Here is a 26,751-nt window from a genome sequence, read left to right on the forward strand (position 1 = left end):
CGGGATTTTGAATTTTTTCTTACAAACTGAAGATTTATTTTATTGCTTTAAAACCGGTTGAGATATGCCAATGAAATTTGGTGGGTTTTAAGAAGTAGTTGTTGCACATTTTTTGACATACAACTAAGAATTTAATATACACCATTAGCGCGGATACGTGTTTTATGATCGATCATATTACCCGTATGCACGCTAATGATGAATATAAAATTCTTAATTTTATGTCAAAAAATCCGCAATAACTATCTCTTAAAACATACCAAATTTCATTTGCATATCTCAACCGGTTTTAAAGAAATAAATAAATCGTCAGTTTTATCGTAATAAATCGTAAACGAAACATTTGCGGTACATAAGTTTATAAAGCCAACTGTCATTATTTTTTCATGCAGAATTATCCCTTAAAGTTGGTCGCACCTATTTAGAAACACCGTGTATTGATGAAGAACATGTCTAGTTGTTAAAGTACCTTACTTTTTTATTATCCAACGTAAACGAACGAATCAAAAAACAGAATGTTAAGAAAACTTGAGGGTATAGTTGGGTTTTAATTTCAGTATTTTATAAATGCTAGAATATTCCACAGGGTGATGCGAACTTTGAGAAAAAAACACAGTTTGATTGGTACACCCGGTATACAATGAAACTTTACCTGATAATGAACAATATTATTACAGTGGTATTGTTAAAGAATCAGGCTATACCATGTTCAAAAAATCACTTAAATCGGCCAACAGGTTTAGGAAATATAAGACATCAAAAATGACCAAATTTTTAAGTGGGCCGATTTCTATGCACGTAAGTTTAGTATAAGCGATATATTATTCGACGCGCTTAGCAAGACGAGAACAAATATATACTTCCTGTTTCATGCCTGTCTGTCCGCGAATATAACTCCTCTGTTATTAAAACAGATAAAATGACAAATTATGTGTCGAAAGCTTATAACCCAAGGATGGTATTAAAGGTGAGCTCGGTAAATTTGACCTCGGACTTCCGGTTTTAGATCTGCAACAGAAAGTACAGTTTTAAAGTCGTCTAAACAGTACAAGCGATATATTATTCGACGCGCTTTAGGAAGATGGGAACAAATGTATACTTTTGGTTTTTATATCATTTCCGCTTTAAAAGTTCTAACCGGAAGTGCCATATTATAGTCGCAGAAATAGTACATATCAATCGAAGCGTATTGAAAAGTCTAGCTTTAATCTTTAGTTCCGGTTTTGAAGCCATTTCCGTTTAAACAATTGTGACCGAAAGTTTAGTAAAATGACTCAAAATTAGTGAAATCGTAAATCAATCGACGCAAAGTTACACGAAGAGTTAAACAGTGACTTCCGGTTCTAGTTCCGGTCACGCTGGGTGAAAACCTAGGACCTCCGAAGTTTAATTACTTTTTTATTTAATAATTCCTTCTACAGCAATTATTCTTGCTGGGCCATGGTTTGTACGTTATCATTTCATTTTTCTTTTATTATCGGATGCTTAACAAAATCATTTGCTACATTATATTCATTAAATTCTAACACAATTAATTCCGTGTCTACATTTGTACGTTCCTACGTTTATTATTCTGACGATTCAACATTCGTATTTTAGCCTAATAAAATAAAAAAAAAAGTTCAAATGTAAATTCGTACAGGTTAAAACAAATTTTATATCAAAGTTTAGGTGGGTACAAAAGATATTTTCAAAAAAGTATCCAAATCATACAAGGGGATCATTGTTTAAATAATTAAAAAGGGGTCATTTTTGCAAAAAAAAACTTTTTTAACTGCTGAGGTCATTCAATTACTAATCAAGGTATAATAGTATTGTTTTCTGCAAAGTTGAAGGGTAAATCTTTCACATAAGACTTACTAAATTAAATTTGACCCCCTATTTATTTAAATATTTGTATATAAAACTTTAAAAACAAAGTTGCAAAAAATTATTTTTAGCGTTTTAAATAAGCACTAAAAAATATCTTATTTTACAGACTAAGTTGCGCTTTGCAACCAGTATTAAGCAAAAAAAAAATGGTCGAAAAATATTTAATATTTTTTGAGATATTGAATTGGTTTATTAATTGTTACTATATTTTCAATTGCAAAAACGCGGTTGTTTCCAAAAAATATTCACCTGCATAATATCTCACTATTTTTATTTTTATGTATATTTTCGATAAATGTATTGATAAATTCAAATTTCAATTAAACTCCCCCCTAAAATGGCATTTGAAAATTATTCAAATTTGTTTATAATTTGTTTTTTTAATAACTTCGCGGGGATTAAGTATTTTGAAACGCCGTTTCGATAATTGGGTTCCTGGGAATTTTTTACTAATTAACAATTTTTTTTTTTTGTCGTTTTTCCTTCTTTTTTTTTTTTCTTTAGAGTTATATTACTGCGGGCTCTTTTAGGGTTAAATTTTATTAAGAATGTCGAATCTCTAAGTTGTAGATTCTAGACCTAAAAATATTAAGATTTAACTAAAATCTCTTAAACAAAATGTGGCTACTTACTGGATTACAGGGTGTTTTATTTAAAAATTTAAAAATTATTTTTACCAAGTACTTTAAAACTATTTGACGTATCCTTATCATACTTGGCAGAAAGTGTGGCTCTTATACACCCTACTAAATTGAGATTAATAAACGTTTCTAGCTAGTGCCAGAGGCGTACGACAGGGGATAGTGAATGATTGACCCTTCCCAAATTCTACGCCACTGAGTGAATTACTATTTTAGCGAAATTTTTCGATTCTCCAATACTTTGTATGTAAATAACTTTATTGGTATCGATAAAGTCATCAGTTTGAGAGATATTGGAAGTTTAAAATGAATGAATGAATGAATCAAAATAACTATGCCGTTTTATTTTTAATGTCCAATATCTCGAAAACTAATGACTTAATCGTTACCGGTAAAGAGTATATTATTTACATAGAAAATATTGGAGAATCGAAAAATTTCGCTAAAATAGTAATTCCCTCAGTGGCGTAGAATTTGGGAAGTGTCACCCATTAACTATCCCCTGTCGTACGTCTCTGGTAGTAGCTAGAAACTTTTATTTATCACAATTTAGTAGACTATATAGTACCCACACTTTCTGCCAAGTATGATAAGGATACGTCAAATAGTTTGAAAGTATTTGGTAAAAATAATTTTTAAATTTTTAAATAAAACACCCTGTAACTCAGTAAGTGGCCACATTTTATTTAGGTGATTTTAGACCAATCTTAATATTTTTAGATCTAGAATCTATAACTTAGAGATTCGACATTTTTAATGAAACTTAACCCTAAAAGGGCTCGTAGTAATATAACTCCAAGAAAAAAAAAAGAAGAGGAAAAAAAACAAAAAAATTTGTTAATTAGTGAAAAATTCCCAGGAATCTAATTATCCAAACGGCATTTCAAAATATTTAATCCCCGCGACGTTATTAAAAAAACAAATTATAAACAAATTTGAATAATTTTCAAATGCAATTTTAGGGGAAGGTTTAATTGAAATTTGAATTTATCAATACATTTATCGAAAATATACATAAAAATAATAAGATTGAATACAGGTGAATACTTCTTTGGCAACAACCACGTTTTTGCAATTGAAAATAGAGTAACATTTAATAAACAAATTCAATATCTCAAAAAATATTAAATATTTTTTGGACCAATTTTTTTTGGTTAATACTGGTTGCATAGTGCAACTTAGTCTGTAAAATATGATATTTTATAGTGCTTATTTAAAACGATAAAAAGGATTTTTTGCAAATTTGTTATTAAAGTTTTATGTATAATTATTTAAATAAATAGGGGGTCAAATTTAATTTAGTAAGTCTTATGTGAAAGATTTACTCTTCAACTTTGTAGAAAACAATCCTATATATCTTGATTAGTTATTGAATGACCTCAGCAGTTAAAAAAGTAATTTTTTTGCCAAAATGACCCCTTTTTAATTATTTAAACAATGATCCCCTTGTATGATTTGGATACTTTTTTGAAAATATATTTTTTACCCACCTAAACTTTGTTATAAAATTTGTTTCAACCTGTACGAATTTACATTTTGATTTACATGTAGTGTAATCCACAGAGAACGGCAGTTCTCACCAGTGGCGCACAACACCCCTACAAGCGACACTATATATACACGAAATTTTCGATTTTCTAAACCTGACTGAATTGAAAATTGGGCCACATCCCATCTTAAAGAATAGGAAAAGACTCGTCCATCCATATGTCATATCTCCATTTTGGTCCAAGGGTGTGGATTTTACGGCCCTTCCCATTTAGAGTCTGTTTTTTGTACTCGTCCCCAAAACTCCCAAAAATTTCAAAAACTTAAGCCCGACCTTTGCGGCTTCTGATAGCACAGATCATTACCTTTCCAACGCATGTTTAATTTTGAAAATCGGTTATACCATTCAAAAGTTATCGAGCTCAGAAGTATGACTCAATTTTTATTTAAAAAAGGGAAAATGTTTGTGGATATGTATGTATGTATGTATGTATGTATGTATGTATGTGTGTGGAAAAGTTACACCGATCTGAATTCTTTTTTCTGTGTTTCAAGAGGGTGTGAGGGCCGATTCAGAACCGGTCTAATTTTTGACTTCTGACTACCGGTAAGCCAGCTAGAGGACTAGATAGATACAAAATAGCATATTTTTTGAGCGTATATATCTTGGGTTCAAGGAGAGACAGGAAAACCGCAAATACACCAAATTAATAGGGATGAGTTAAGATTTCAAACGGTGCTTAAGCGATCAACCTGAGACATACACACTGCTCACCATAGCCGAAAAACTGAAAAATTAAACGTTGAAAATTTTGGTTTTTCGACAATTACTCAAAATTTCAACCTACGAATTGCGCCAATAACTAAGCGTTTGTAGGAGGACTCAGGACGCGTCTAACGGTGTATATCTCATATCTGGGAAAATTCGAATTTTTTAGTTATAGGCTTCATAAGTATAATCAAATCTATTTCTTATGGGAAAAACCGTTTTTCAAGCTCAATAATTCCTGTAATACGTTCAGTTATCATACTTGATCTTGGATGCATCAGATACTACTTGTCAATACATTTTAAACTCATATTTAGTGATCAACATCAGTTCAGCCGTTCAGAAGTTATAGAGCTCCAAAAGTATAATTAGTCCAGGAACTGAAACTTTTCACTTCGCAATTTTTACAGAATGGATCGATTTGATTGAAAATTTGAGAATAAGTAGTGGAGAGTCTAAGGATCAAAATCTGTAAGATTCCGAAAGACGCTTTTACCATGGGGTGGTTGCCACCCCGTCTCGAGGGTGGAAATTTTTTATTATATTTTGACCGCAAATGTTGGTAAAAACATTAATTGTAAGCAAAACATGTTTTATATTTTTTTGATAAAATTAATAGTTTTCGATTTATTGGTTATCGAAATTTAGTTTATATCGAAAAAATCAATGTTATTTATCAATCATGGTTTATGTACTTGTAGTGGTTACGATGCTAGTTTGATTGGGCAATCCGAGTTCATTTGCCGGCCATAATTACATAATTATTAGGATGGCTGGGATATGAACCCGGATTGTCTTATCACTGGTGTCGTAAGTTCTAGATCATTTGGGAGAGATTGCGACCAAGGTTCTCGTTCTCAAAACTACCAAAAATTTCAAAAATATTAGTTCGACCTTTGCGGCTTCTGCTAGTACTGATCATTACCTTTCCAACGCACATCTAATTTTGAAAATTACCAGAGAACGACAGTTCTCGCCAGTGGCGCACAACCCCTACATGCGACACTATATCCACAGAGAACGGCAGTTCTCACCAGTGGCGCACAACACCCCTACAAGCGACACTATATATACACGAAATTTTCGATTTTCTAAACCTGACTGAATTGAAAATTGGGCCACATCCCATCTTAAAGAATAGGAAAAGACTCGTCCATCCATATGTCATATCTCCATTTTGGTCCAAGGGTGTGGATTTTACGGCCCTTCCCATTTAGAGTCTGTTTTTTGTACTCGTCCCCAAAACTCCCAAAAATTTCAAAAACTTAAGCCCGACCTTTGCGGCTTCTGATAGCACAGATCATTACCTTTCCAACGCATGTTTAATTTTGAAAATCGGTTATACCATTCAAAAGTTATCGAGCTCAGAAGTATGACTCAATTTTTATTTAAAAAAGGGAAAATGTTTGTGGATATGTATGTATGTATGTATGTATGTATGTATGTATGTATGTATGTATGTATGTGTGTGGAAAAGTTACACCGATCTGAATTCTTTTTTCTGTGTTTCAAGAGGGTGTGAGGGCCGATTCAGAACCGGTCTAATTTTTGACTTCTGACTACCGGTAAGCCAGCTAGAGGACTAGATAGATACAAAATAGCATATTTTTTGGGCGTATATATCTTGGGTTCAAGGAGAGACAGGAAAACCGCAAATACACCAAATTAATAGGGATGAGTTAAGATTTCAAACGGTGCTTAAGCGATCAACCTGAGACATACACACTGCTCACCATAGCCGAAAAACTGAAAAATGAAACGTTGAAAATTTTGGTTTTTCGTCAATTACTCAAAATTTCAACCTACGAATTGCGCCAATAACTGAGCGTTTGTAGGAGGACTCAGGACGCGTCTAACGGTGTATATCTCATATCTGGGAAAATTCGAATTTTTTAGTTATAGGCTTCATAAGTATAATCAAATCTATTTCTTATGGGAAAAACCGTTTTTCAAGCTCAATAATTCCTGTAATACGTTCAGTTATCATACTTGATCTTGGATGCATCAGATACTACTTGTCAATACATTTTAAACTCATATTTAGTGATCAACATCAGTTCAGCCGTTCAGAAGTTATAGAGCTCCAAAAGTATAATTAGTCCAGGAACTGAAACTTTTCACTTCGCAATTTTTACAGAATGGATCGATTTGCTTGAAAATTTGAGAATAAGTAGTGGAGAGTCTAAGGATCAAAATCTGTAAGATTCCGAAAGACGCTTTTACCATGGGGTGGTTGCCACCCCGTCTCGAGGGTGGAAATTTTTTATTATATTTTGACCGCAAATGTTGGTAAAAACATTAATTGTAAGCAAAACATGTTTTATATTTTTTTGATAAAATTAATAGTTTTCGATTTATTGGTTATCGAAATTTAGTTTATATCGAAAAAATCAATGTTATTAATCAATCATGGTTTATGTACTTGTAGTGGTTACGATGCTAGTTTGATTGGGCAATCCGAGTTCATTTGCCGGCCATAATTACATAATTATTAGGATGGCTGGGATATGAACTCGGATTGTCTTATCACTGGTGTCGTAAGTTCTAGATGATTTGGGAGAGATTGCGACCAAGGTTCTCGTTCTCAAAACTACCAAAAATTTCAAAAATATTAGTTCGACCTTTGCGGCTTCTGCTAGTACTGATCATTACCTTTCCAACGCACATCTAATTTTGAAAATTACCAGAGAACGACAGTTCTCGCCAGTGGCGCACAACCCCTACATGCGACACTATATATTATATACACGAAATTTTCGATTTTCTAAACCTGACTGAATTGAAAATTGAGCCAAATCCCATCTTAAAGTTTAGGAAAAGACTCCTAGATCCATATATTACTTCTTCATTTTGGTCCAAGGCTGTGGATTTTACGGCTTTTCCTATTTAGGGTCTGTTTTTCGTTCTCGTCCCCAAAACTCCCAAAAATTTCAAAAACTTAAGTTCGGCCTTTGCGGCTTCTGATAGCATAGATCATGACCTTTCCAACGCATGTTTAATTTTGAAAATCGGTTATACCGTTTAAAAGTTAGCCAGCTCAGAATTAGAACTCAATTTTTATTTAAAAAGGGGAAAATGTTTCTGGATATGTACATATGTATGTATGTATGTATGTATGTATGTATGTATGTATGTATGTATGTATGTATGTATGTATGTATGTATTTATGTGGAAAAGTTACACCGATCTGAATTTTTTTTCTGTGTTTCAAGAGGGTGTGAGGGCCGATTCAGAACCGGTGTAATTTTTGACTTCTGACTACCCGTAAGCCAGCTATAGGGCTAGGTAGATACAAAATGGCAAATTTTTTGGGCGTATATATCTTAGGTTCAAGGAGAGACAGGAAAATCGCAAATAAACCACATCAATAGGGTTGAGTTAGGTTTTCAAACGTTGCCTAAGCGATCAAGCTCAGACGTACACACGGCTCAGTATAGCCAAAAAATTGAAAAACTAAACTTTGAAAATTTTGGTTTTTCGACAATTACTCAAAATTTCAACCTACGAATTGCGCCAATAACTGAGCGTTTGTAGAAGGACTCTAGGCTAATCTAACGTTGTTTACCTCATATCCGGGAAAATTAGAAATTTTAAGTTATACGCTTCATAAGTATGATCAAATCTATTTCCTATGGGGAAAAACAGTTCAAGCTCAATAATTTCTGTAACAACTTTAGTTTTCATACTTGAACTCAGATGCATCAGATACTACTTGTCAATACGTTTCAAACTCATGTTTAGTGATCAAAATCGGTTAAGCCGTTTAGGTTAATCCAATTAACTATTATTCCCGAAATGGTTTATGTAGTTACGACGCTAAATTTGATCTGTAACGGATAATCGTGAGTTCATTTACCGGCCATCCCAATATTTTTATTTATTCTATTTCGACTAGAAAAAAAATCTAGTATACATTCGATGGTCACTAGATCATTTGGGAGATAATGCGACAAAGGTGACCATTTATAAAGCTTGACGTGTAATCGAGAAAAATTGCATTCAACTTCATACATTTCATTTGTATATAACTTGAAAAACTCCTGATACAAGAATAAAAAACCGCTAAATGCCGTAAAAATGAGTGGCGCATACAATATTCCAGCTACAAAAGATCTGATATGAAAATTACGTGGCGCGAAAATGTATTTTCATTTTGATGCAAAACAAAATTCTAGTTTTATTTTAAAAGATTTTTCCATAATATTTGCTAAATTTGAAGTAAACGCGCCACAAAAGAGTTTCAAAATTCAAACTGTATAAAATTTACTCTTTTGTGGCGCGTTTACTTCAAATTTAGCAAATATTATGGAAAAATCTTTTAAAATAAAACTAGAATTTTGTTTTGCATCAAAATGAAAATACATTTTCGCGCCACGTAATTTTCATATCAGATCTTTTGTAGCTGGAATATTGTATGCGCCACTCATTTTTACGGCGTTTAGCGGTTTTTTATTCTTGTATCAGGAGTTTTTCAAGTTATATACAAATGAAATGTATGAAGTTGAATGCAATTTTTCTCGATTACACGTCAAGCTTTATAAATGGTCACCTTTGTCGCATTATCTCCCAAATGATCTAGTGACCATCGAATGTATACTAGATTTTTTTTCTAGTCGAAATAGAATAAATAAAAATATTGGGATGGCCGGTAAATGAACTCACGATTATCCGTTACAGATCAAATTTAGCGTCGTAACTACATAAACCATTTCGGGAATAATAGTTAATTGGATTAACCTAAACGGCTTAACCGATTTTGATCACTAAACATGAGTTTGAAACGTATTGACAAGTAGTATCTGATGCATCTGAGTTCAAGTATGAAAACTAAAGTTGTTACAGAAATTATTGAGCTTGAACTGTTTTTCCCCATAGGAAATAGATTTGATCATACTTATGAAGCGTATAACTTAAAATTTCTAATTTTCCCGGATATGAGGTAAACAACGTTAGATTAGCCTAGAGTCCTTCTACAAACGCTCAGTTATTGGCGCAATTCGTAGGTTGAAATTTTGAGTAATTGTCGAAAAACCAAAATTTTCAAAGTTTAGTTTTTCAATTTTTTGGCTATACTGAGCCGTGTGTACGTCTGAGCTTGATCGCTTAGGCAACGTTTGAAAACCTAACTCAACCCTATTGATGTGGTTTATTTGCGATTTTCCTGTCTCTCCTTGAACCTAAGATATATACGCCCAAAAAATTTGCCATTTTGTATCTACCTAGCCCTATAGCTGGCTTACGGGTAGTCAGAAGTCAAAAATTACACCGGTTCTGAATCGGCCCTCACACCCTCTTGAAACACAGAAAAAAAATTCAGATCGGTGTAACTTTTCCACATACATACTGATGTGATCTTGATTATTGATATGAGATAATATTCTTATATGTTACTTAATTTAATCAATGTATTAATACTAATCCAATTAATTAACCAGATCACATATCAATATGTTTTCAATCTCAGGGCGAATTATAAATTAATTACTTACTTCCGTGGCTTCTAAATATTTCTTAATGGTTCCTAATCGGGATAGAAAAGAAAAGAGTAAAAAAAAATACACATATGGGTTACAATTATAATCAAAATATTTTTTATTTTATTTAAAAAGCAATCACTGCTTAATATTTGCTATTTCTTATTATTCTTAAACATAACATTTACAAATGGGAATCTTATTTCCTTTTGGTTTTCAATTGAAAGTTTTTTATTAACATTTAACTATTAGGAGTTATTACCAACAACTCTATTTAAGTTTGATGAAGCTTTTCTGATATTATTGATTATGTTATTCAATTTTTATGTGGAATTTAATACGAAAAACCCATACATTCATGTCCAAACAAATGAGACTGACCTTTTCCTGGTGAACTGAAAATGTCCTCACACAAAGCCCGTTCCTGCTATCCTTGGCTGCGATCAAACCTCGTCCTGGCTTCCAGTAATGTACTCCTTTGAAAAACTAGCTCGAATAGCTCTCGTTCCTGCTTCGGTCGTGATGCTGTGTTCTACCTTTTTCGAAACTGCTATCAGCTACCGGGACACTCTTGGCTCAAGGAGGTTCTTTTACTCTCGACCTTGCCTACTTCTCGTTCCACGATAGATACTCCACACTCACGGAACTACCGGCTTTCTCACTCTCCGTACACTACCGTCTACTACTCGACTTCACTTCTCGACAGCTCAAAACATTCTGATCTCTATTTGTCATTCATTCCCCTACTTTCTAAATATCCCTTCCAGATTCACAAATCAAACTTCCACCACCAACTCTCATTCGCAGTATTCCTCAAAACCAATTTTTAATCTTTCTAAATATGCTTAATGGATTTCAAAAGAAAAATAGTTAATTCCCATTCTAAAATTACTTTCTACTAATTACAAAATTTAATGATCTATTATCTACTTTCACTAAGTCTTATTTAGCATCGGCTAATGATCGAACCTTCCGCGAACAACGATAATGACCTATTATCGATTTCACTTTAGTTTTATTTTAAGCGCATTGTCCCGAGTTTCGTTTTAATCACTTCTTAAAATTAAATATAACAATTTGTTGTATACAGGTTGTTCTAAATTTATATGCCCGTGGTTGAGAAAATTGAAAATATTTTATATTAAATTGAATTTTGTCTATAATTATCAAAATTTAATTTTCATATCAAATAGAAATATAACAAATCCCCGCCTTGTATTCGATAAAATTTATCTGCATTTTTAAATAAATTTTCTCGAGGCAAAACCAACTCCCTGTATATTTCCTTAACTTTAATCTACGTCTTATACCCCTTCTTCTTGTATTACTCTAATTAGTCCCACCTGTAGAGTAATTGTTTCCTTATTTTCAGTGTCCTCATCCTGTGTTAGAGTGTCGGCTATTATGTTGTCTTTCCCTTTTTCCCATATCAATCTTCTGTCTTTTTCCTCAGATTTTTCACATACTTTTACCGTGTATTCTGCATCCTCGTTTTCATATGCCTCCTCTTCAAATGCCACTGTTTCGATCATATCTTTTTCGCTTTCATTTGTTAGCTTTATTTCTTCTTCTCCTGAGCTCATCTCTTCTTTTGAGGAATCCCAGTTTTCTTTTGCTTTTGATACTCTCAATTTTTCTTCTTCTGGGCTCAACTCTTCTTTTGAGGAGCCACAGGTTTCATTTTCTTTTGTCTTTTTCTGACTTTTTCTCCCTTTTCTTCTTTGTCCTTGCTTCGTTGCCAAATTCATTTCCACTGTTTGTTCTTTACCTGATTCGTCCGTATTTTGTTTCTCCTGTTCCTTGTTCTGTTCTTCTTCTTTTTCTTCTGTTAGATTCATCGTATTATTTTTAAAATCTATCACTACATGTTTTTCTGCCAATTCGTCAACTCCTACTATCATGTCATGTGACATGTTTGGCATTATTACACATTGTAGTGCATACATCTTCTTACCCAGTCGTACCATTACTCGTATGCCTTCATTTATAGTTGCCAATGTCCGTTTGTTTGCGCCCACTAAATTTACCCTAGGTATTTTGTAAATTAAATTTGTTAAGTTAACTTCTTCTATTAGTTTTCTGTTGACCAATGTTATTTCCGATCCAGTGTCTATCATAATTTTAATTGGTTTCTCGTTGATAAATCCATCCACAAATTTTAAATTAACTCCATTTTTCTTTTCGTTGTTTCTTGCCAATTTAATAAACTCCTTGGGGTTACAAAAGATTCCTGTTTGATTTTTGGTTTTTAGTGAGCGCCGTCGTGAAAAAACGCCGGTTGCTCATCGTTGTTTATATTTTCGTCATAATGTCTCTCTCCGTCATATCCATCTGTCTGGGTATTATTTACTTCTCTTCTATTTTCTCTTGGTCTGTCGGATCTGTTTCGGTTTTCTCGATATCCCTGTTCATTTTGTCTACCATTATTTCTGTTTTCTTGATTTGAGCGTGTGGTGTTTCTATTCTGGTATTCTCGATTTCTGTCCTCATTCCATTGCCTATTTCTTTGTTCATAATTTCCTCTTCCGTTGTCTCTATTTTCGTTTTCCCTTCTGGGATTAAAATCTCGTCTTGTATAGTCCCTCCTATTTTCATTTCTATCTCTGTACTCCTGTGTTTCTCGGGACCTGTAATCTTCTCGCGACCTTCTTGATTTTCTTTCTCTTAAACGCAATTCTCTTATTTGTAGGAATTGGCATAAACTATCTATGTCTTTGTAGTTTTGCAATGTGATATGGTCTTCCAGGGTTTCTTCGAAATGTCTTGCAATCAGTTCGACTAATTGTTCCGATGAGTAATTATATTGTAAATGTTTTGCGTTATAGTAAATTTGTAATGCATATGTCCTTTCTGATATACCCATCCTATCATTGTATTTCCCATTTTGCAATTCCTTGTTAATTTCCAATTGTTGGACTTTTCCCCAGAAATAATTCAAAAATTTTTGTTCAAATTCTTGCCAACTGTCAAATTCTTCTTCTTTCCCAGATAGCACAAGTACGTTTTATGGACATCCAATGGACGTACATCTGTGTACATTGGAACGTCCAATGGACGTCCCGCTAAGGTACAATGGACATCCGATGGACGTCCAACGAATGTCCAGAGTTCACAAAATTGGACGTCCATAGAACGTCCGCTACAAACGTACATTGTATGTTGTATTGAAGCTTTCAGTGTACACCTTATGTACATTCAATGTACGTCTTATGGACATTTGTAGGGCACTTTACAGAAAGAAATCTAGTATCCATAATTTTGTGAATACATAGCAAAAAGCCTTTGTAGGAAATAGTTCCTTATAATACTAAACTTATACTTAAAAATATTACACAAAAGACCTTTTTATTTCTCTTTACTATAACTTCATTATAATATATACTTTATTATAGGAACTAGGAACTTCATTAATGCACGACTGCACTTGCACGATAAACAGAAAACACAAATATATCACAGGATGTATTTTCATAAAGACGATTCAGATAATGACGCCCTAGGAAGCATGCACATTAAGAGGTTTAAGTCAAGCGTCCACAGACCCGCATCGTACGCATCGTACGCAACGGATTTTAGTTTGACAATCGATAATGCGATCCGTACGATGCGGATCAGTGGACGCGGTTACATAAGTTTCTGTACAAGGCAAACTAAAATCCGTTGCGTACGATACGTCTGATGCGTACGATGCGGGTCTGTGGACGCTTGCCTTTAATCTCTGTTCTGTTTCTGTTCCAAACTATTTTTAGAGTCAGTACCGTTGTTGTATATTACAAGCGCGTTTGCCATTCTGTGAATTATCATAAATAAACCATCCTTCAGTATTCCACAACAATTATTAACAGCGATAATCCCCTAAAAGTACCTGTCTAATACTACCTTTCACGACCGATAGCGCGAAGAGCGACAACGTTGTCAAGAAGATTCTCATTTAGTTTGTATTGGGACTTAATATAATAGTCGCGTTTTGTGTAAAATATCCATGGACCACAAATGGATGTCCAATGTACGTTGAAATCAAACGTCCAATGGACGTCCCGCAATGTACGTACATAGTACGTCCAGTTTTGGTCCATGGACGTTTGGACTTTAAATGTACGTTATATGGACGTACATCGGACGTTGTGTGCTATATGGGTTGCAATCGAACCATAGGCTTGCTTCATATTTGAGATGGTTTCTGATAGTTTCTTTTGCTGTTTCGAAATTTCCGATGTGCTGTATTTTCTTTTTCAGGCTATTTATGAACGGCACTGGGTGTAATCTTCTTACATCCCCGCCAAACCTTATCTTCACGTCATCTGTGCTATGTATAACCATTTCTCTTCTTTCTCCGACATTTTGTTGCGTATTGATTTCCGCAATCTTTCTTTCCACTTCTTCTATGTCTGCTTGAATAACGTTTTGCAACTTGTTTTCCAAACTTTCCATTTCTTTTTTCTGGCAATTCGTTAACTCCTTCATTTTATTTTGAATTTTCATTTCTTGTTCTTTCATGTGGTCCTTCATTCTCATTTCTTGTTTTTGCATGTGATCTTTAATTTTCATTTCATACTTTTCTATGCGTTCCTCTATTTTCTTATTGTTCTCTTCTATCGCTTGTTTTGTTTCCTGTTGATTTTCATCCATTTTTTTCTCCACTTTATCCATTTTCTGTTCCATTTTTTGTTGTGTTTCCTCCATTTTTTGATCCACTTTATCCATTTTCTTTGATGTTTCTTCCTGATTTTTATCCATTGTCCTTTTTGCTTCATCCATTGCTAGTTTTGTTTCCTCCTGATTTTTATCCATTGTCCTTTTTGCTTCATCCATTTTTTTTGACTGGAGTTGCATCAGTTGTAATAGTTTATCTATTCCTGATAATTCTTGCTGTTCTGATGCCATGATTGTCTTGTCTAAAATATCTTCTTGGTCTGAATGTTCTTTTTGTTTTTTGTTATCCTTGCTTTGGCTTCTTGTCACAGACATTTGTTTTCAAGAAGTATTATCCCCGCCAAATATGAAATTTTACTAGTATGTTACCAATACGACTTTTTTTTTACCCAAATATTATAAATTGTCAATAAATATATCAAATGTAAATATCGTAAAAATAAAATATTAAATCAGTTATGTAAAATTTGTACCTAAAGAGATCTAAAATTTTATGTTATCAAATGTAAGTATCTCACTTTTTACCACAGGCATATAAATTTTCAAATACCGGCTTTACTCTTTCTATCCTTCAAATTTGCCACTAGAAATACTTTACAATGCTTTCCACGTTGGACGACAGTTGATGTGATCTTGATTATTGATATGAGATAATATTCTTATATGTTACTTAATTTAATCAATGTATTAATACTAATCCAATTAATTAACCAGATCACATATCAATATGTTTTCAATCTCAGGGCGAATTATAAATTAATTACTTACTTCCGTGGCTTCTAAATATTTCTTAATGGTTCCTAATCGGGATAGAAAAGAAAAGAGTAAAAAAAATACACATATGGGTTACAATTATAATCAAAATATTTTTTATTTTATTTAAAAAGCAATCACTGCTTAATATTTGCTATTTCTTATTATTCTTAAACATAACATTTACAAATGGGAATCTTATTTCCTTTTGGTTTTCAATTGAAAGTTTTTTATTAACATTTAACTATTAGGAGTTATTACCAACAACTCTATTTAAGTTTGATGAAGCTTTTCTGATATTATTGATTATGTTATTCAATTTTTATGTGGAATTTAATACGAAAAACCCATACATTCATGTCCAAACAAATGAGACTGACCTTTTCCTGGTGAACTGAAAATGTCCTCACACAAAGCCCGTTCCTGCTATCCTTGGCTGCGATCAAACCTCGTCCTGGCTTCCAGTAATGTACTCCTTTGAAAAACTAGCTCGAATAGCTCTCGTTCCTGCTTCGGTCGTGATGCTGTGTTCTACCTTTTTCGAAACTGCTATCAGCTACCGGGACACTCTTGGCTCAAGGAGGTTCTTTTACTCTCGACCTGGCCTACTTCTCGTTCCACGATAGATACTCCACACTCACGGAACTACCGGCTTTCTCACTCTCCGTACACTACCGTCTACTACTCGACTTCACTTCTCGACAGCTCAAAACATTCTGATCTCTATTTGTCATTCATTCCCCTACTTTCTAAATATCCCTTCCAGATTCACAAATCAAACTTCCACCACCAACTCTCATTCGCAGTATTCCTCAAAACCAATTTTTAATCTTTCTAAATATGCTTAATGGATTTCAAAAGAAAAATAGTTAATTCCCATTCTAAAATTACTTTCTACTAATTACAAAATTTAATGATCTATTATCTACTTTCACTAAGTCTTATTTAGCATCGGCTAATGATCGAACCTTCCGCGAACAACGATAATGACCTATTATCGATTTCACTTTAGTTTTATTTTAAGCGCATTGTCCCGAGTTTCGTTTTAATCACTTCTTAAAATTATATATAACAATTTGTTGTATACAGGTTGTTCTAAATTTATATGCCCGTGGTTGAGAAAATTGAAAATATTTTATATTAAATTGAATTTTGTCTATAATTATCAAAATTTAATTTTCATATCAAATAGAAATATAACAATACATACATACATACATACATACATACATACATACATACATACATACATACATACATACATACATACATACATACATACATATGTACATATCCAGAAACATTTTCCCCTTTTTAAATAAAAATTGAGTTCTAATTCTGAGCTGGCTAACTTTTAAACGGTATAACCGATTTTCAAAATTAAACATGCGTTGGAAAGGTCATGATCTATGCTATCAGAAGCCGCAAAGGCCGAACTTAAGTTTTTGAAATTTTTGGGAGTTTTGGGGACGAGAACGAAAAACAGACCCTAAATAGGAAAAGCCGTAAAATCCACAGCATTGGACCAAAATGAAGAAGTAATATATGGATCTAGGAGTCTTTTCCTAAACTTTAAGATGGGATTTGGCTCAATTTTCAATTCAGTCAGGTTTAGAAAATCGAAAATTTAGTGTATATAATATATAGTGTCGCATGTAGGGGTTGTGCGCCACTGGCGAGAACTGTCGTTCTCTGGTAATTTTCAAAATTAGATGTGCGTTGGAAAGGTAATGATCAGTACTAGCAGAAGCCGCAAAGGTCGAACTAATATTTTTGAAATTTTTGGTAGTTTTGAGAACGAGAACCTTGGTCGCAATCTCTCCCAAATGATCTAGAACTTATGACACCAGTGATACGACAATCCGAGTTCATATCCCAGCCATCCTAATAATTATGTAATTATGGCCGGCAAATGAACTCGGATTGCCCAATCAAACTAGCATCGTAACCACTACAAGTACATAAACCATGATTGATTAATAACATTGATTATTTCGATATAAACTAAATTTCGATAACCAATAAATCGAAAACTATTAATTTTATCAAAAAAATATAAAACATGTTTTGCTTACAATTAATGTTTTTACCAACATTTGCGGTCAAAATATAATAAAAAATTTCCACCCTCGAGACGGGGTGGCAACCACCCCATGGTAAAAGCGTCTTTCGGAATCTTACAGATTTTGATCCTTAGACTCTCCACTACTTATTCTCAAATTTTCAAGCAAATCGATCCATTCTGTAAAAATTGCGAAGTGAAAAGTTTCAGTTCCTGGACTAATTATACTTTTGGAGCTCTATAACTTCTGAACGGCTGAACTGATGTTGATCACTAAATATGAGTTTAAAATGTATTGACAAGTAGTATCTGATGCATCCAAGATCAAGTATGATAACTGAACGTATTACAGGAATTATTGAGCTTGAAAAACGGTTTTTCCCATAAGAAATAGATTTGATTATACTTATGAAGCCTATAACTAAAAAATTCGAATTTTCCCAGATATGAGATATACACCGTTAGACGCGTCCTGAGTCCTCCTACAAACGCTCAGTTATTGGCGCAATTCGTAGGTTGAAATTTTGAGTAATTGACGAAAAACCAAAATTTTCAACGTTTAATTTTTCAGTTTTTCGGCTATGGTGAGCAGTGTGTATGTCTCAGGTTGATCGCTTAAGCACCGTTTGAAATCTTAACTCATCCCTATTAATTTGGTGTATTTGCGGTTTTCCTGTCTCTCCTTGAACCCAAGATATATACGCCCAAAAAATATGCTATTTTGTATCTATCTAGTCCTCTAGCTGGCTTACCGGTAGTCAGAAGTCAAAAATTAGACCGGTTCTGAATCGGCCCTCACACCCTCTTGAAACACAGAAAAAAGAATTCAGATCGGTGTAACTTTTCCACACACATACATACATACATACATACATACATACATACATACATACATACATACATACATATCCACAAACATTTTCCCTTTTTTAAATAAAAATTGAGTCATACTTCTGAGCTCGATAACTTTTGAATGGTATAACCGATTTTCAAAATTAAACATGCGTTGGAAAGGTAATGATCTGTGCTATCAGAAGCCGCAAAGGTCAGGCTTAAGTTTTTGAAATTTTTGGGAGTTTTGGGGACGAGTACAAAAAACAGACTCTAAATGGGAAGGGCCGTAAAATCCACACCCTTGGACCAAAATGGAGATATGACATATGGATGGACGAGTCTTTTCCTATTCTTTAAGATGGGATGTGGCCCAATTTTCAATTCAGTCAGGTTTAGAAAATCGAAAATTTCGTGTATATATAGTGTCGCTTGTAGGGGTGTTGTGCGCCACTGGTGAGAACTGCCGTTCTCTGTGGATATTATAGAGTTATTTTTGAATAAGATATGCTTTTTCAAAATGTAATAATTACTTGCAACGATTTTTAATTTTAGGATTATTTTTTAAATTCCTCATTATAACTTTTTATGTGATTGTGTGTTATGATTGAATCTTATTTTTTATAGGTAATACTTTGGATCCACTTGACTCGGCCGGGCAAACTTCAAAATATGGATTAATTCCAATATTTACTGTCAAAGCTCCTGCACCACAAGTTTAGCTTGAAAAAATAGCATGTAAATGTACCAAAGGATGTACAAAAAACTGCGGTTGTAGGAAGATAGGAATTAGTTGTTCAATATTCTTCAAAGGGTGCATGTGCATGGGTACTAATTGTGGGAACTCTAAGATAACTGAGGTGTCAGAGGAAGATATTGAAGCTAATGCTAACGAAGAGAAGGACTTTGATTTTGAAAATTTTTTAAATGTCAACGTTTAAATAATTTTAACTAAAGTGATGTTTTATAAGACTAATGTTTATGTAATTTTTGTAAAAGAAATAATTTTAAATAATACAGTTAAAAAAATATCAAAGAATCACTCGGTTTCAATTACATATATTTAAATATAGATGATACACCATTTTAAAGAACAGAAAGTAAGCCCTCTTTATTAAGCAACATATATTATATTCATTTACAAGAAAAAAAAAGTTATAATGAGAAATTTCAAAAATAATCGTAAAAATGTAAACAATAAATTTTTTTTATATTAGTTAAGTATTATTATAATATAAAATACATAATATAATATTATATTATATATACTATATATAATATAATATTCGATAATATAAATATAATATATTATATATTAATATTCTTTTATTTTTATATTATATTATAAAAAATCGTTAAAAGTATAAAGCCTTGAAAAACTATAATCTCTTTAAAAAAAAGTCGTACAACGTTATACAGTAGACAATTTTAAAGGTAATTGATTTCTATTCCTATTACGTGTACCATTGCATATACCTAAAGTTACGTAGAAAAAAGTTACAGAACAATATTTGCGAAATAACAAGGAAAATTGCCCAAAATTGCTGTGAGTCGCGAACTTTGAAAAATCATATCTCGAAAACTATAAATCCCAATTACCTCTACTAAACAACACTTTAAAGAAGAAATATGTAGGTTTTTTTTCTGTAAAGCAATGTCTATACCTATATCCTCGTGGACAAAAGTTATGGGACAAAAAACAAAATTTCTTTCTTTTGGGTTTCTTTGTGCTTTTTCTTTTGAATATATTTTTGTAAAAAAAAGTATCATTGACTTTAAAAAGTGATATTTAGATAGGAAATTTAACCAGGAACAATTTTTATGTAGATATGTTTGTACCAAAAGTGCAAAGAAATCACCCCAATGTAACCTGCGCCCAGGGACTAATTCACCCATTTCTCAAAAACGCACCCCTTTAAATGGTAGCACTCCGCGGTTTTTTCATATATGTTCATTGACCATATGAAATAATAAAACCCCGTTAACGTTGTAGTTCCTTTTAGCTATCTTATTTTGAATATAATCAATAGCCTATAAAATATAAATAACTTAACAAATAAGTATTATGTAATAATATAACAAATATTTTCATTCAATAAATAACTAACAAAAAAGTAATAAACCATAACAAAATTTAATGAATGTACCAATTAATGTGATGTTAAGGATATAAGTCTAAAGTAAATGTTGAAAATGACCACTTTCAACGTCTATGCAATTTTGTAACCGATAATCAAATCACCGAGCCACATTTCTAACATTTTTGTAAGTCAATATTATTAAAAGCTTCTTTTATTTTATTTTTCATATCATCAAGCGTTGTTGGATGCTTCTGGTATACAAGGTTTTTTATATAGCCCGACTTGAAAAAAATCAATTTTGGAAGAACTGGAGCACGGTCGTATAAAAACCTCAACCGTCAAAAAATGTGGACCAATCACATATTCTCTAACAATATCACCTTAAAAATTTATAGATCACCTAGTTTGAGTGTTAACAAAGTAGGGATTTCTTGATGCATATTAATGAAATTTAATATGAAAATTATATTATTAATAACTGAGGGTCACAATCTGCAATTAGGAATGTGTTACTAAAAACTTCTTGGCTTAGAATGCTGTTGATATAATAATCTAAAAACTATTAAATTAGTTGTATATTGTTTTGATTTATGTTTTGTGTGAGTTGTTTATTAAATAAAAATAATCTTGTAATTTTATTATACACAAGATACCTATATTTTTTTGTAGGAATTGTATGATTCTTGTATATTATGGAAATATGATAATTCCTTAATATCACATTTATTGATACATCCATTGCATATTGCTATGGTTTATATTTTGTGTTAGTTATTTATTGAATAAAAATAATTTTGTTTAATTATCATTCAATACCGACTTATTTCTACTAGAAAAATTGAATGTATTCCCGAAAGTTGAAGAAAACTAAAAATATCTCCGAAAGTAATAAGTTAAGATATAGGGATTGCTATATAAAAATGAAAGAGTATAATAAGTACAATATTTTTGAAGAATAAAATATAGGGTGATCCATTTAAAAAATAGAGAAAATCGTAATTTGGTTTTGTAGTTCACCCTGTATACAAACATTCGTCAATGATTTCAATTGGACTTCATTTAAAAACTACAGTACATTGTTTATCTGACTACATAAAACAAATTATTGTCTATGAATTACTTCTTTATACAGGGTGAGGCAAATAAAGGGCCTATTAGAAATATCTCGAGAACTAAAGGCAACAGAATCATGAAAATTGGAATAAAGGGGTTTTGAAGGATGATCTATTAAATGAAAATATTTTCATCTCTTTGCAACTTCCGGTTATACCGGAAGTGGCTTATAACTTCGTTTTTTTAAATGGGACACCTTATATATTTTTACATTTTTGGATTCTCTTCGATGTCTTCTTTCTTAAAATATGAGGTTTTGTAATATTATACAGGGTATTTTAAAAGATAATTACGTTTTTTTATTAATTTCGTGGCAAAATTAACACCCTGTAGAATTGTAGTAGTTTGACATCTAAAACTCTACTTACGTTCAAATGATTTTTAATATACTCTACTATTGTTAAGAATCATTACTATAGCTAAATTTTTAATTTTAGTATACAGGGTTGGTCGAAACTCAGAATGAGTATTTTTTGAGTTTTCTTAAATGGAACACCCTGTATTTTAGTATTGTAATGAAATGATATTTTATGGTACTTTTTTATTTCTTAAGCATTCCCTATACCTAACTGCTTTAATTTGTGCCTAATTGTTCATCGCACCAACAATCTTAACTACGTAGGTATTTTGATAGATAAACCATTATTGGTAATTCTAAGGACCAGTCTGGATTAATATGTATATATTTCTGAAAAATTATTTGGGATTGAGTATTTTCACGGCCAACCTAATAAAATTTTACGTATTTTTTGGTGCAATTAATGTTTAGCATGAATCACCAATAACTCACAAATTAAAGCAGTTAGGTATAGGGAATGCTTAAGAAATAAAAAAGCACCATAAAATATCATTTCATTACAATACTAAAATACAGGGTGTTCCATTTAAGAAAACTCAAAAAATATTCATTCTGAGTTTCGACCAACCCTGTATACTAAAATTAAAAATTTAGCTATACTAATGATTCTTAACAATAGTAGAGTATATTAAAAATCATTTGAACGTAAGTAGAGTTTTAGATGTCAAACTACTACAATTCTACAGGGTGTTAATTTTGCTACGAAATTAATAAAGAAAAACGTAATTATCTTTTAAAATACCCTGTATAATATTACAAAACCTCATATTTTAAGAAAGAAGACATCGAAGACAATCCAAAAATGTAAAAATGTACAGAGTGTGCCATTTAAAAAAACGAAGCTATAAGCAACTTCCGGTATAACCGGAAGTTTCAAAGAGATGAAAATATTTTCATTTAATAGATCATCCATCAAAACCCCTTTATTCCAATTTTCATGATTCTGTTGCCTTTAGTTCTCGAGATATTTCTAATAGGCCAGTTATCTGCCTCACCCTATATACAGGGTGTTAATCTCATAGGGATTTCGAAATAAAAATGAATATGAACAAGAATTATGAGGGGAATATAAATATGAAAAAATATATAGGGTGTCCCATTTAAAAAATTATATGTTTGATATACCACGCTGTTATTGATCACCCTGTAGAAATGGACATATTTTCCAAGCGTGGAGAATATCATTGCCTACATTTTTTCTAAATAACTTTTTTCGATATTCTATACCGTAATGGAATTATTGACCGATCCCGCACTAAAAACTCACCCTGTATATTGGTTATTGGTTTAGTCTATTTGAGTAAAATTATTCCGTGTTTGTAATTGGAAATTGGAACTTCATAATAGATTTAAAATTTTACTGTTTTTAAGTTGTCTATTAATAAAGCAAAACCAACAAATCTTGTATTAATTTAAGAAATACAGTGATCACCACAATTAATAACTAGATAAACAAATGACCTAGTTTCAGTAAAATTTTCAAATAAATATTACCAAACTATTTACATTATAATTAGTTTTACTTAAAAAAGGTATACTTATTTCATCTCCCTAAACTCAACCGTTTTCGAGATAAACGCATTTTAAATCTGCGATACACCATCATTTTTAGCATAATATCATTGTATGTAGTTACGCCCGAAAAATAACTTAAAACCATAAAATTATCCAAAAATGTATCGCAAATTTCTTCAAATGGAATTTGCGATGCAATGACATAAATCTGAGAACTGGCACAATTATTATGGTATTAAATTATTTTTCGGGTGGAACTACAATGATATTGTGATGTATGTATGCTAAAAATGATGGTGTATCGCAGATTTAAAATGCGTTTATCTCGAAAACGGTTGAGTTTAGGGAGATTTAAAAATTATATCTTTTTTAAGTAGAACTAATAGGAGAATAAAAATTTTAATGTCAAAATTATACAGAGTGAGGGATAAAAAAATTGAACGTAATAAATGAGTGCTGAAAGGCGTATGTGGCGCCCTCTGGGCAATAAATCATTTTTGGTAGGGAATTTAGTTTTCTCGACCCAAAAAACCCCCACAAACCAAATTTCATGTTGTTATCTCATACCTGTCAGGAAATATTCAATAATAAATAAAAAAAAGTTTAACTTTGACACCCTGTATCTCGGTTATTATAAACTTTGTACTAAGGTAAGTTAGCTTAAATCGGCCTATTTTAACCTCAGGAACCTGAGGTTAAGCTATGGCCCATTCTTTACCAAACAGCCTGTATATGCTACTGATATAACCGCTAGATTTAACATGTTAATTTCCCCAAAAAAGACCAAATGCATGGTTATAACAGCAAATCTACTAAGAAGTAAATTAGACCTGGAGGGTCAGATAATAGAACATGTCATGGAGTTTAAATATCTAGGCATCACACTATTTAGCTACGCAAAACTCGACCAGGAAGTGGAAGATCAAGTGAATAAAGCAGTGCCGCAAGTTGCCTGTATGAAACAATATAAAGAAATGAAAATACCGGAAAAGAAATGAAAGGCAGAATTCACTTACACACTCAATAGACCCATAATGACATACGTGGCAGAAACACGACCTGACAGAGAGGACAAAAAGAATGCTAGAAATAGCAGAGGTGAAAACCGATCGAAAAATCGATGGTAAGACACTATGGGATAGAGATAGAAGTGCAGATATACGACGGAGATGCAAGAGAGATAACATTAATAACTGGGAAAAAAACAGAAAAGTAAAATGCAACGACCACATAAGCCGAATGACAACAAATAGACTAGTAAGTATGGCCAGAGACGGTTCCCCAATAGGAAGGCGATCAGTGGGAGACCACGAAAACGATGAAATGACAACTTACTGGAGGCACATTGAAAAAACTGACAGTCATATCTACACAAAAAGAGACAGAAGAAAATATGATAATACTTACTTTGGATACGGATATCACCCTGCTATGAAGTAGTTCACTGTGGTCATTAGGCACAATGTCAATATCCACACTTTGTTCAAGAGTCTGGTCTTCGGTTTTTTGTTGTAATGTAAGTTTTCCTTGCACATGGTGTTTTGCATTGTCTCCTAGGTAAGTATCGACTTTAAGTATCCAGTTCTGATCGTCATCTTCTATATCAACTGCTACATATCTTATTACACTCTCTGCGTAGGATTCAATGTATGCGTCCTTCCTAGAATAAAAACAATAAGTTCCGAAAAATTATTTAACACAAAATTATATTGTTAATATGTTTAACAACAGCACCTTGTGAATGCCTGAGCTGTTGAAGTTACTCCTCAAACATGGTAAATCCAATAACTATATCTCAAAATTGATAAAAAAAGCAATCCAAAAGTACGATAGTAATCGTGGAATTTCTATCACTTATCACTTATAATATTTATTAGATTGAACGAAAAAGTATTAATAAAAAATTGAGATGTACTACCAATAAATAAAGACAGGAACAGACAGAAATTCGAATAAATATATAGTCCGTCCGCTATAACTTTTCCCATGCAGTACGATTCATTTTCAATCAAATTAAGTCAAAACATAAATTGAAACGAACGTCGATGTGTATATACATTTTGTATACTGTACTGTATACTATATACTACACACATCGGCGTACGTTTCACTTTCTGTTTTGACTTAATTTGATTGAAAATGAATCGTACCGCATGGGAAAAGTTATAGCGGACGGACTATACCTAATACTTAGATCAATAGGATGGATTAACTATGAACCACTACTGCAAATAACTTTAAGTAACAAATATTTGCAGTAGGTACTTTTGAACTTTAAGTTACGGTTATGGTTATAAATTAATGGTTTATAATTAATAACTTTATGGCAAAACTTTTGGGGGCTATCGGAAAAATGCATACAGGGTTGCGAAAAAGTCTGGCAACACGGTAATTTCTCGGAAACCGCTAGAACGATTTTTATAGATTTTGGTGGGTAAGGGTCTTCTAATGCAGCCGATATTATAGTGATAATTACATTGTTGTCAAGTCTTCCATTTTCCTGGAAATCTAATGAACTTTGTTATTTCAAATAGAACATCCTATATATTTTTTAAGTTTTGAAGTCCTTAAGAAATACTGATTATTTTTCATGTTATATTCCCTATACCTAAATGCCATAATTTCGGAGTTATTGCAACATTTATTAAAAGAAAATTTTTAAACAAATATTAAAAACAAATTTTTTTCGGCTTGCGTAGACATTATTTTAGGTTTTTTGGATCATTGGGAACAAAAAAGGTCTTTTGTAATTTTCCTCTAAAGTTAATCGTTTCCGATTTATAAACAATTTAAAACAGAAAAAAATCGAAAAATTACGATTTTCTAGGTTCAAAAACACAAGTAAGATATATTATTTTTGAAACCACGAATTACCTAAATTCAAACTAAATCCTTCTTCTATCAGATACCTATAAGAATTTTTGGCACGTTTTATTCTAAAATATTGTTTTTTTTTATTATTAATGAAGCGCATATGAGAAGACGGGCGATCGGGCAGCATTAACAAATAAATAACAATATTTTAAAATGAAATAAGACCAAATTACTTATTGGTAGCTAATAAAATAAGGCTTGAACTTGAACTTAGACACTTCGTAGTTCCAAAAAAATTAAAGGCACTCGTGGGAGTGCCGACAGAA

The 26,751-nt window shown here is 32.3% G+C and overlaps 1 protein-coding gene across 1 annotated transcript in view; it reads right to left on the minus strand.

Moving 5' to 3' along the window:
* The window catches only part of LOC114327793 (beta-mannosidase), a 138,394-nt gene that overhangs the window by 65,710 nt on the left and 45,933 nt on the right, over positions 1 to 26,751 (minus strand). Inside the window, exon 5 of the mRNA XM_050641647.1 lies at positions 25,019 to 25,271. Within this exon, the coding sequence (XP_050497604.1) occupies positions 25,019 to 25,271 (253 nt within the window). The remainder of the gene's footprint in view (positions 1 to 25,018; positions 25,272 to 26,751) is intronic.

This window comes from Diabrotica virgifera, chromosome 1, assembly GCF_917563875.1.
Source record: "Diabrotica virgifera virgifera chromosome 1, PGI_DIABVI_V3a".
In the NCBI taxonomy this organism is placed as follows: Eukaryota; Metazoa; Arthropoda; class Insecta; order Coleoptera; family Chrysomelidae; genus Diabrotica; species Diabrotica virgifera.